The sequence below is a fragment of the Brienomyrus brachyistius genome, chromosome 8, assembly GCF_023856365.1.
Source record: "Brienomyrus brachyistius isolate T26 chromosome 8, BBRACH_0.4, whole genome shotgun sequence".
In the NCBI taxonomy this organism is placed as follows: Eukaryota; Metazoa; Chordata; class Actinopteri; order Osteoglossiformes; family Mormyridae; genus Brienomyrus; species Brienomyrus brachyistius.
In genome coordinates, this window is record NC_064540.1 from 6,773,076 (window position 1) to 6,785,713 (window position 12,638).

At 41.7% G+C, this 12,638-nt stretch overlaps 2 protein-coding genes across 2 annotated transcripts in view; one reads left to right on the forward strand and one right to left on the reverse strand.

Annotated features, from left to right (window-relative positions):
* iars1 (isoleucyl-tRNA synthetase 1) overlaps positions 1-4,223 on the reverse strand; it is a 47,663-nt gene extending 43,440 nt beyond the window's left edge. Inside the window, exons 1-4 of the mRNA XM_049022081.1 lie at positions 4,156-4,223; positions 3,420-3,543; positions 1,544-1,700; positions 1,292-1,411 (exon numbers count right to left, since the gene is read on the reverse strand). Coding sequence (XP_048878038.1) covers positions 1,292-1,411; positions 1,544-1,700; positions 3,420-3,538 — 396 coding nt within the window. The 5' untranslated portion in view covers positions 3,539-3,543; positions 4,156-4,223. The remainder of the gene's footprint in view (positions 1-1,291; positions 1,412-1,543; positions 1,701-3,419; positions 3,544-4,155) is intronic.
* Positions 4,224-9,044: 4,821 nt separating this feature from the next.
* Positions 9,045-12,638, forward strand: LOC125747082 (troponin C, slow skeletal and cardiac muscles). The gene is made up of 6 exons (XM_049021814.1): positions 9,045-9,188; positions 10,684-10,714; positions 11,217-11,363; positions 11,543-11,657; positions 11,745-11,881; positions 12,326-12,638. Exons 1-6 carry the CDS (start codon positions 9,165-9,167, stop codon positions 12,355-12,357), a joined length of 486 nt encoding a protein of 161 aa, XP_048877771.1. The 5' UTR covers positions 9,045-9,164; the 3' UTR covers positions 12,358-12,638.

Here is a 12,638-nt window from a genome sequence, read left to right on the forward strand (position 1 = left end):
TACATTCAAAATTACATTCGGAAACGGCAAAACACATGACGTCTCTCTTACACATATGTGACACCAAGGACAAACCACAGTAGATGTGACTGATTTTAAAATTACAACTGAATCTGTACTGCAGCAAAATATCTGCATACAAATTTTTACACAACAACCGGGACTGAACACAGCTCATAATATCCAGAGGGGAAAGAAGTTTGGTTTTTAAATTGATAAAAATTTTGGCAGGAAGAGGAAGTTGGCATGGTCACATCTGCAGACCTGACTCAATTTTAAAATCCTGTCTTCTCTAACACTAGAGGCGTGAGACCTTTTTCCACCCCCACTAGCAGCAACATCCTTCAGCGTATCGCACCTTTTATTTTTGTTAATAAGCCATCGCATTAGCATACCGCTCAACCATCAATAAAACAATATGACGGTCAGTGATTCTCGCAGCGGAGCGTTACTGTCGCGCCCAAAATGCCGTAAAACCAATAATACAGTCATGTTTATGTCATATATTTTAGTGGTCATAGTGTGAATCTTAATCTTACACTGGTAATAAAATAAGCCTTCTTTTAACATAAATACCACAAGAACGTATCACTTTAACTCTGCATTACAATTGGGTATGGGCAAGCTTATTATCTGGCAGAGATATAAAAAGTGACACGTTTGTATTTGTCGGAACAACAATGCAGACGGAATGGCAAGCCGTTACATTTTTTAATTAAGTGTTTCACCTTGGTTGATTTGGAAAAAACTAAATATTACTTTATACAATTGCTAAAAAGCAGAAACTTTGACGAACATGAAAATACCAATAAACTGTCTATTTACCAAACATTTTATAAAACAGACACTGCATTTGAAAACTTTTCGTCTTTACGATTTCCAGCCCCTACTATGAATATTATGTCTTTCTGGTTAAGGGTCTTAGATTTGCTGCTGCCATTAACACGGACGTTAACGGAAACACACAGGCTGTACGTCTTGCTTGGCGGCTAAAGGATTTCACCACGCGAATGACAATAAACTTAACTTTCGGAACAGGAGTTAATAGACTGGCATGTACAGTAGGAGAAATAATAACAAAACCATTATGTCTTCTTTAAAAGGCAAAAAGAAAATCTGGTAGATCTCATGATGGCAGGCGCAGGAATGTTGAAGTTGTCATAGAAACCACAAAAGCAGGGAGTATAAACACAAAACCATCAAAATCTCAACTAGTTCAGCCTGGATCGCACCACTACCAACAGACTCAAATTTCAACCCTCTCACAGGCCTCCATTCAAGGTTCTCGTACCTCCCACTCCTTGGAGTACCTCATCACAATGTTTCGACACTGCTTATTGTACTCGGCGATTCCCATTTTGGCCACGTCCTCGGGTCCCTTGATGCCGAGGCTTTTATCGATTTCATACTCCTTAAAATAGAAACAAGACATGAAAAAATGATTTGCAGCCATGGCATGACCATTAAGAATTCCATGGATTTAAGCTGGTTCATTCTAAAGAGTACGAATCGATGTTGGGGGTATCGGAGGTTGGCACTCTACCACGGGGAGGCCATGACAATCCCAGCCGAAGCGACGGTCCACATGAAAGCCGCTCTGGTGGGCAAATCGGGTAACGATGTCCTTGATGGTGCCGGCCAGAATGTGCCCGTAGTGAGGTAGGCCGGTGGCAAAGGGTGGCCCATCGTAGAAGGTGTACCTGCAAGGGGTTCAAACAATAACTCAGAGGGTCTTCCAACAACACCTCACAGCCCACACTCAAGGGTGAATCCAGGCAAGAGCCTAACTTCCACCCTGTGGCCCCAATGATATTAAGTGAACAGGTTTCCTGTAGGTCAATTGGGAAAACAAATCGGGGGGGCGCACAGTCTAGCAAGGCATCAGTGTTTCTCAATTAGGTATTTTACCCACAGGGCTAACAAGGTGGATGGGTGGGCCAGCAGGCAGAGGTGCTCTACCTCATTACTCGTGTTTGTAGGATCACCTCTCTTGGAAAGACCTTAATTCCACTGCCACATACCACTGAAACCACCAGACACCAGAACCTCAACTGTATTATTCAGTTTCAGTTGCTTAATTATTAACTTCATGCAAAGTCAACCATTTACAGTTTGCGTTTCATGTGCATACTTCCATTTCTGAAGCAAGCAATCATTCAAACGTCAAGTCCTGCATTGGTCTGACACAGGATCCCTACGCTAGCTTGGCCTGAAAGCCATCTTAACGCTGTCCATGCAGAAATTGGTAAAGTGCTTTCCTCCTGCAGTTAGGTTAACTGGAGTCACTAAATGGTCCATAATTGGTGAGTTTGCACCATGTGACTGACTGGCATCTTGTCCAGGGTGTATCCTACCCTTATGCTCCAGCCCTGTCCCCCCATCTCCCTCCACACACCAACACGATAAGTTAATGGAAAACGAACAGTGAGTAACGCATCACATAGCTCTCTCTACAGTGGTAACTTGTTACTGGTTACTCGTTGGAAGCTCAGTCTAGTTTCACTTGCACTTGGCTCCTCGACAGCTATATGCGTGAGATTCATCATCCGTGTCACCTGCCCGTCACGTTAGACAAAATGGCCACTAAAACAACACACCTAACAGGTAGAGGTGAAAAACAAAGAGCCGACAGAAGCACGAAAATGCAGGAATAGTTGGATAAGAGTTAGGGATGACGTGTAATTATGACTGAAATGTTTGAAGTTACAATGAGGACGCAGCTAGCAACATTTCTCATGCCTAGAACTACAAATACCAAGGGAAGTTAAATAACTGAATTGCATCTCTAAGTAAAAGGTCATAATACAGGTTTCTCACATCACAAGTAATGGAACAAGTAACGTACATAGTATGCAATATTCAGAATGCATAATTGAGCAGGACAAACCACACTTTAAACATCAAGGAACAAGGAAGTAAAATTAAGAAAATGTTACAAAAATTCATTTTCATTTTCATTTTATTCAGATGAACAAGTATACTATTTGCATGGACGAATCTTCAATCTAATCTCTTAACCAGCTAAACAACATTCATTTCATTCACCGACTGCCTATTGCATAATGTACCTGATCAGTGTTAATCTTTTAAGAGCCATAAAATGCAAAACATCTCTTATATGGCAACAAGACATATAGCAAAGACATTTATTGTAAACAGGTTGACATGAATTTTCCCAGAGAAACACAGCACGCATGTACCTCGTAACACCTACCTTAAACCAGTACAATTTTTACTGCAAATTATGTTATTCAATACTGATTGTTAATCATTTACAGATTTTTTTTGTTGTAGCCGAACATCAACTTATTCAGTGCTTATTCACATAAAAGCAGTATTAAAATCAGATCGATAAGTACAGTAACATTTCACCCAAACCTTGAAAGTTCAACATTAACTTATGGCTCAGTGTTCCTTACTTGGGCCTATTTTTGGACTGTTTCAGACACTCTTGGAAGCAGTCATGGTCCTTCCAGAACTGAAGGATCTTCTCCTCCTCGGCAGTAAAGTTAATGGATTCAGGGACTTGCTCCACCATAGCGTCTGGGAAAACATCAACAAAAAGCTGAACCTGGCACCAATAAGTAATTAATTTAGCCTATAGTATAAAATAGTATATAGTATAAAACAGCTTAATCCTAGAATTAGATTACAGGTTCATGGAGAAAGGCGAATTGGTGTCAAACGAGACATTTTTTCAACATGACATGCAGTCTTGAACAGGCAAGGAATACTGAAATTAAGAAGTGTACATGCGTTCTGATTGGCCTGCTGTCAGTGACAAACTGCTGTCCGTCACGATTAATATTTTTCATGTTTCACGTCTGTGGTTCGTTCCAAAGCAGATAAAGAATTATTAGTAAAGGAATAAAAATGTTTAAAAATATATGATATACGAGTGTTATAAATATGAGAACGTTGTTTTACGACTTGCTGTACGTAATGTAATTATTAAATGTTAATAGTCGGCGATACACTGCAGACAGGATGACACAACTTATTAGACTTGGATCAAGTAAATAAGACTCTAATAAAAAAATATATATACAGCTACTAAGGACGCGATCGAATTCTGTCCTTTGTCTGCCTGGAAAGAAACGAAGCGAAGCGCTGTTATTACTTTATATTCCTACAAGACACATAATGAAAACTCACATGTTTGCAGCCGGAACACCAACGCAGCACCGACTTCCAGGGGAATGATGATGCAACTGGAAGAAAGCATGAACGGAACCGGAAATACGTCATCCGGCGATGTATTTTTTTTGGGAAAAACTTTATTTAAACAAAATGTTGGGCACAGAGTAGACTTCAGAAATATTCCTCTTTTTAGTTATATTATATTATGTGATGAGGGATTCAGCTCTTTTATGTTTTCTTAATTTGATGTGATATTCAGGTTTATCACTGAAGGTAATATCTTATCTATAATATTATTAATAATGCTAATGAAATAAAGTGAAATAATCTGTATCACATCTGCCTTGTTCATGTGACCTTCAGCAATATCCCAAATTTAATATTAATATAATATAAATTTTTGCTACATATTCTAAAATAATGTATTATCACCGTTATGTTACCACTGATCATTGAGTTGTACGATCATGGCCAAAAGTTTTGACAATTTAATTTTCACAAAGTCTGCTGCCTCAGTTTTTATGATGGCAATTTGCATAAACTCCATGTTATGAAGAGGGATTAGTTCCTCTTTGTCATGAAAATGAACTTAATCCCAAAATAACCCATTTCCACTGCATTTACACTGCAATAGCCATTTTGGACAATTCTGTGCTTGCAGCTTTTTATGTACAGTTTGGAGCCCTTTTCTGTTCCCGTATGACTGTGCCCCAGTGCACAAAGCAAGGTCCTTAAAGACCGAGTTGGGTGAGTTTGGTGTGGAAAAACCGACCCTGACCTCAATCCCATCAAACACTTTTAGGATAAACTAAACGAAGATTGTGAGCCAGGCCTTCACATCCAGCATCAATGCCTGACCTCACAAATGCTCTTCCGGATGAATGGGCAAGAATTCCCACGAACAATCAAATTCTTGTGGACAGCCTTCTCAGAAGAGTGTCAGCTGTTATAGCTGCAAAGGGTGGGCCAGCTCCATATTGGTGGCTATGAATTTTGAAAGGGATGTCATAGAAGTTCCTATACTGTAGGTGTAAAGACGTATGGCAGTTAAAAAGGATTTGGGCTATTGCTCATTTTATGGTTTATAATGGAAGTCTGTTACAGTATGAGGAGTTCTGTGAGAAATTCCAACTTCAATGCTCTGTTAAGAACTACAGTAGAATAATAAAGGCCATACCAGTCTTTCTGAGATCACTGGCGAAAGATAACATTTTATAATCCAGGGGCGTTCCTGGGCTGAGGAAGCTTTGCATTGAAGATGTTGACTTTTGTGTCAATGTTGACTTTTGTGTTCTGTTAAAAGAATGTTACCCTAACCTAGTAAAGAGAAAGTATGTTTGGAGGAAAATAAGAAAAAGATAGCATATTTCATTTCCACTTCCCACTGAAATAAAAGAGGTGAACTTTTGAAAATTTTAAATGAGATTTATCCAACAACCAAATTTTTTATGACCGAGCTTTAATTTTAATGTGAATATTTGTGCATATTGTGAGACAGAAAGTGAAAGTTTCTTTTTTAATCGTGAGCACGTGAAGTCTTTCTGGAATGGAATGCAAAGTTCATACCGTCCAAAGAAGCTGAATAGCTGCCCTTGACAATGAATACAGTCGTTTGGTGTTTTTGTTAAAAGCAGAATCTTGGAGTTTGTTATCAATAATGTGCTGTTAGTAAAGTTTTGTATACACATATGTAGATACTTAAAGACTTACCCTAAGTTGATCCATTGTCTCTGTGAGTTAAAACTTTTTGAATTGAAACATGTTACACACAAGAAACTGTCACGATCGAGTGCGAGCAGAACGGCGATCGTGCGGGCAGGCGTTCAAGGAGTAGGCACACAGGCAAAGATCGGGGGTAAACTACAGGTTTATTGTGGACACAGGGAGCAGGAAACATTGCACCACACCTAACCACAATGACGGACAGGGGAAACAAGTCAGACCAGGACTTAAATACACAAAGACTAATTAAAGGAATCGGACAAAGCTGGAGACGATCAGGGAAGCACACGTGCGAAACCAGGGGGCGTGGCACACACGAGGAGCGGACGAGCCGGGTATCACAGGAAGCTCTTAAGCTAGTTTCATTACTAGATATGTTTAAGTCAAATTGAGATAACCCTGTCCCGCTTTCCTTTAATGTGATTTTACACTGCTCAAAAAAATTAATGGAACACTTTGAAAACACATCAGAAAACATATCAATTCCTTCATCATTCAGGAACTGCCTGCATGTTCTCGGCTAGGCATTATCATGTACCAGGAGGAACCCAGGACCCACTGCACCATCCTTGGGTCCAAGGATTTAATCCCGATACCGGTCTGTGTGTCCCTCCATGGATATGCCTCCCCAGACCATCACTGACACACCACCAAAATGGTCATGCTGAACAATGCTGCAGGCAGCATAACGTTCTCCACGCCTCCTCTAGATTTTTTCATGTTTGTCACATGTGCTCAGGGTGAACGTGCTCTCATCTGTGAAAAGCACAGTACCAATTCTGGTATTCTATGGCAAATGCCAATCGATCTCCACGGTGCTGGGCAGTGAGCACAGGGCCCACTAGAGGCCCTCAGGCCGCCCTCATGAAGCCTGCTTCTGATTGTTCACCAGTGGCCTGCTGGAGGTCATTTTGTAGGGCTCCAGCAGTGTTCATCCTGTTCCTCCTTGCACAAAGGAGCATATACCGGTCCTGCTGATGGGTTAAGGACCTTCTACGGTCCTGTCCAGCTCTCCTAGAGTAACTGCCTGTCTCCTGGAATCTCCTCCATGCCCTTGAGATTGTGCTGGGAGACACAAACCTTCTGGTAAAGACACACACTGATGCGCCATCCTAGAGGAGTTGTACTACCTGTGCAACCTCTGTAGGATCCAGGTATCGCTGCATGCTTCCAGTGGTGACACTGACTGTAGCCAAATGCAAAACTAGTGAAAAAACAGTCAGAAAAAATGTCAGTGGCCTCCATCTTTTAAACCATTCCTGTTTGGGGGCTTGTCTCATTGTTTGTATATATATGTATGTGTGTGTGTGTGTGTGTAGATATACATTACATATTATTATTATTATCCATCCATCCATCCATTTTCCAAACCGCTTATCCTACTGGGTTGCGGGGGGTCCGGAGCCTATCCCGGAAGCAATGGGCACGAGGCATGGAACAACCCAGGATGGGGGGCCAGCCCATCGCAGGGCACACTCACACACCATTCACTCAAACATGCACACCTACGGGCAATTTAGCAACTCCAATTAGCCTCAGCATGTTTTTGGACTGTGAGGGGAAACCGGAGTACCCGGAGGAAACCCCACGACAACATGCGGAGAACATGCAAACTCCGCACACATGTGACCCAGGCGGAGACGCGAACCCGGGTCCCAGAGGTGTGAGGCAACAGTGCTAACCACTGCACCATCATGCCTATTATTATTATTATTATTATACTATTATTATATCTTTAGCCCGACACCCACATATCATATGTGTTTACAAAGTATGTTTTAATAAGTTTGTTTAATAAGAATGGATAAAGCATGTGGGAGGGTATTTTAAGGCTTAAACTATTTGAAAAAATGTTTATTTATATGGTCTTTCTATATCGTGGATTTTCACCTATCGTTGATGGGTCTGGAACGTAACTTTCACAATACACAGGCGATCACTGTATCTCTTTTGTCATTTTTGTATTTGCTTTGTACTTTCTCAACCTGAGGCAGAAGAAAGCTGAAATATAAGACTTGTAAATGTGCTGTGTTAATTTGATTGTATAAGTCATGTCCTCAAAAATGTAACCTTTTTTCTATACTATGTGCAGTGCGATACATGATTTCTCCACCAGAGAGCACTGCTCTGCTCTCCAGTGTACACATCACAAGGAAAAGACCTCACCCAGAAGGGATGGAGGTATGAATCCTGCCTGTATTCTGTGTGTGAAGTTTGTATGTTCTTCCCGTGTCGTGTGGGTTTCTGCTCACAGTCCTAAGCCATGCAGCTAGGCAAGTTGGCATCAGAAGTGTACAACTCTGGAAAAAATTAATAGACCATTCTATATTTAAAAAAAATCTGCATTTTTAAATCCTGGTTGAATCCTGATTCTGCTGGTAGAAGGCTACACTAAGACAGCTTCTAAGACAGCAGTACAAAAGAACAAGGTGAAGCAGGAGACACTGGCAATGACCAAAAACTAGCCAGGTAGAGGGCAGAAGCGACCTTCTAATGCTAGAGATGACTGTTAACTTATTCGACACTTTTTCATAAATTGGAGGATGACCTCAAGTGGCCTTCAAAAGCAATGGGAAACATTAAGTGGTGTGAAGTGCACGGCTAGGACAGTTCGTATCAGGATCCTAGTAGCAGGACTGAAGACCCATAAAGCAAGGATGAGGCCCTTCATCAATGAGAACCAGGGAAGAGCCAGGCTGGAGTTTGCAAAACATGTATATTTTACACAGGTATGTATCTTACGTTTTTTTGAGCTGTATGCGTTCCGTGGTGGACTGGTACCCCAAGCAGGGAGTACCCCTGCCCTGCGCTTCCTGGTCAGACTCTGTGGTTCTGCCAAGGATAAACAGTTCAAATGTTAATACAATGTAACATTCCTCTGTATTTGGTTTTACATACAGTACGCAGTGGCATACAGTGACTGCATTTGCTGTAATTTTGCTTGGCGCTGTAGTGAGTACACCCCCCCCACACAAAGCGTTCTCAGCTGCTCTGCCTGCTAAAAAACTACATGTCTCCCTCCTATTAAGGTATAATTAGGGGGAAATTCAGCAGGAATGACCTGGCCTAGCCCTTGTTCCATTCCATCGTCCACCCGGGCGTTGTGTTCTGGGTCTCTGACGGAGCTGTCGGGGTGGGAAGGTTGGGGGGAAGCTGGCAGAGTGACAGACCCGCCTGCGCTGCTTCTCCCGAGGCTTTAAAACCACCCCCAGGAGCAGGAGACCCCCCATCCAGCTCACCTCCTCTCCCCCCCAGCACACTGCACTTCACAGGAACACTGCCACCTCTGAAGCATCTTAACCATGGACGATATTTACAAAGCAGCGGTAAGTCAGATACTGCGATGTGAACGGAGATTTTAACCCATTGTTCACACAATAATAATGTCACTCTGTAATTCAAATCCGTGTTGGGTATAATGTTGAAATTTCTAGGTGGGGATATGAATGGGACAGAAATTTTATATAGATAATTTTTGTTTTTACATAAATACACACAATCAAAATCATCCTATGACTGAAAGCTGCATTGACTAGACATAAATAACTATGCAACATTACACAATGTGTATTGTGGTATTTATTGATATTCTAGGAGATGCAGATATAACACACGATTCTGTAGTAAATAAACATTTTTGGAATGGACATCACTTTAAGAAAATTATTAAAGTGATGGTTTTAATGTAATAAGCTACTATAATGTGAAAATGTAAGAACACTCAAAAATTACAAACATTTTGTGAATGACTGCCTCTTTAAAACAATTATGTCTTTTGAGGGGACAGGGACGAAGTCGACTTGTATGATTCTGCAAATAATTAACCTGAATAATACATATTTTGCATTTAAATAACATTCATGACCCGCATGGTCATCAGGAAATGATGGTATAGATCAAAGTAATTTTTGAGAAACATCAGCTCATTGCCAGTTTTGTCGAGCTCTGTTACGTTCTTGTAAAAACGTATGGTTTGTCCCTGAAGGATTATCAGCCTTGAACAGGATGGGCTCCCGGTTGACTTTGGGACTAATTCCATGACTACAAATAGTAGTGATGCCTTGCTGTAGCTAATTTTGGCAAGCCTCTTGGAAGCATTTACCCACACCCCGCATGGTGCCGGGGACAGGGCATGTATTTTAGATAAGCCCAAGATAATCTTTTGAATTCCAGAATTATCTGCCAGGGCTGCAGGGGGACAGTCCATCCATCCTGTCCCTACGATACCTCTTCTCCAGCCTTTGTAGAAGAAAGCAGACGGTTAAGGAAGTGTAGGAATATCTGGCAGGACACTGGGAACCAGCAGCCCCTTACTCCCTAATCAGCGTAGAACACCAGACAATAACTAACAGAAACAGCTGTTCCCCTCATCCATTCTCCGGCACCTTTTCCCAGATTAGACCTACAGATATGCTAATTTGAAGGGTACATGTTGGGTTCCTTGCCGGTTTATTGCTCTTATGGCTGGTATTTTTAGCACGTACTGTACCAAACGCTAGTTTACACTCTCCGCATGCGACACAGTGTAAAGCTGTTTATTTTTCCCATTTTTATCCCGTGACTCACCAAGAAACACGTGATGGTGTAAATAAATATAGGTTCAATGTGGGTTACTTTTTCTATTTAATTTCTAGCCCTAGCATGTTTTTTTCCAAAGTGATAATAATAGCAGAATTTCTGAAAATACTTAAAGTCGCCTAAGCTAACAGTATATTACAGGAGCCTGAAAATGAAATGTTTGTCCATATGCTGAAATGGAGTGAGTACAAACAAAATAAAAGCATGAAATGAAAATAATTATAGCTATTGTATTTTTAACAGGTTGAGCAGCTCACGGATGAACAGAAAAATGGTATGCAGTGTCCCTCCAAGCAATCAGTGACCCCCTACCCGTACATCAAGGGAATAAAATAGCATGTGGTGCTGTCTTTCTGGCTGTTTCCCCTCCCCGCCGTTAAATCCCACCGCCTGACAAACCGCAGTTGTCGCCAATTGGGAGAAGCAGCGTCCCTTTTGTCTATTTAGCCGCTACCCCGGGGTTAAAAGGGCTGCCCTGTGCTCTGGTGCCCCCACAAACTCAGTACAGCTGTATACTTAAGTCTGATATAGGAATTACTCTCATACTCCTAAATCCCCAGTTCCCCTCTGGAATGGTCTGTGGAGTCTGATGTTGACCATAGTGTAAGCTGAACTGTAGCAGCATAAAACAGACTAAATAATAACAAACAAACAAATAAATAAATAATAAAGTATGTACGTTATTTTTGGTAGCAGGGATATAGCTGCACAGTACATGACTTTCATGCTTCTCAGGTACACCTCATCTCCTGACGGCCCCCTCATATTTACTGCAGAATTCAAAGCTGCCTTCGACATATTCGTCCAGGATGCCGAGGATGGGTGCATCAGCACCAAGGAGCTGGGGAAGGTCATGAGGATGCTGGGTCAGAACCCTACACCTGAGGAGCTGCAGGAGATGATCGACGAGGTGGATGAAGACGGTAAAAATGTCTACAAGTTAGCGCATTCTGTGTTCCAGGATGCATTTCCAAGTAGAGTTTTCTTCTGGTTCTTTTCATTGTGTTGGAAATCCTTTGTAAGTAACTTTCGGGACACATGAGCTGCTTGAAAATGTGAAATCTGGACTCACACAGTTAGTAAGGAGGGGTCTGGTTTTCAGGGAGTGGCACGGTGGATTTTGACGAGTTCTTGGTCATGATGGTGCGGTGCATGAAAGATGACAGCAAAGGGAAATCTGAGGAGGAACTTGCCGAGCTCTTCAGGATGTTCGATAAGTAAGTACGGGTGTCAGGTAAAGGTAATTAAAGATCCTCTAAAGGGTGAACGCTAAGCTTACTGTCCCGGGTGTGACACTCGCCTAGGAACTCGGACGGGTATATCGACCTCGAGGAACTGAAGATAATGTTGGAGGCGACTGGTGAAACCATCACTGAGGATGACATAGAGGAGCTCATGAAGGATGGAGACAGGAACAACGATGGAAAGATTGATTATGACGGTAAGAGATGGCGGGTGGCACAACTAAGGGCTGGAAACCTGCCCGCACAGTTTGTTGTTCTCTCTGCGATGTTCAGGTTCCCTGCCTCAGTCCTTAGCAGGTAGGCTAATTAGTGCCTCTGTGTGTGCCTGTGTCCTGGGCATCCCGTCCAGAATGTACCCTCATCTTGTGCAGTGTGATGCCTGGCATGGGCTCCAGGCCCCATGACGGACGGTGTTGGAAGATGGACAGACGGATGGATGATTTCAGAAGACCTGAAATTTTTTCATATGGCTAGAATATCCAGAGCAGCATATAAATATACCATTAACAAATCACAGTTTAACCATTGTGTAAGGAAAATGTACCGAGTTTAGAAGTAGTTTGTTTCAGGCTTTAGTTAGGGGGCAGGCGGGTTTATCAATTTCTCTGTGTTCTTAATACCTCTTTTCTCTCTTCCTACAGAGTTCTTGGAGTTCATGAAGGGGGTGGAATAAATACCAGAAGAGCTCCTGTCTCTTGATGTGTGAATGTTTTAGTGAGACTCAAAATTCCTTCAAAGGACTGTGTAGGCTGGTACTATTATCTATCAACAATCCAGCTCAATGACTCATTCAGACTGACATTATTTACATCTCTTTTTTGTATATTGTTTTGTTAAAGGCGTATTACTTGATTATATATTGAGTTGAGATCTGATGCAAAAACCACAGTTAACTTAACCACGTTTAATTGTGCTCATTTGGATCATACATTAAAATACAGGCAAAGGTAAAAA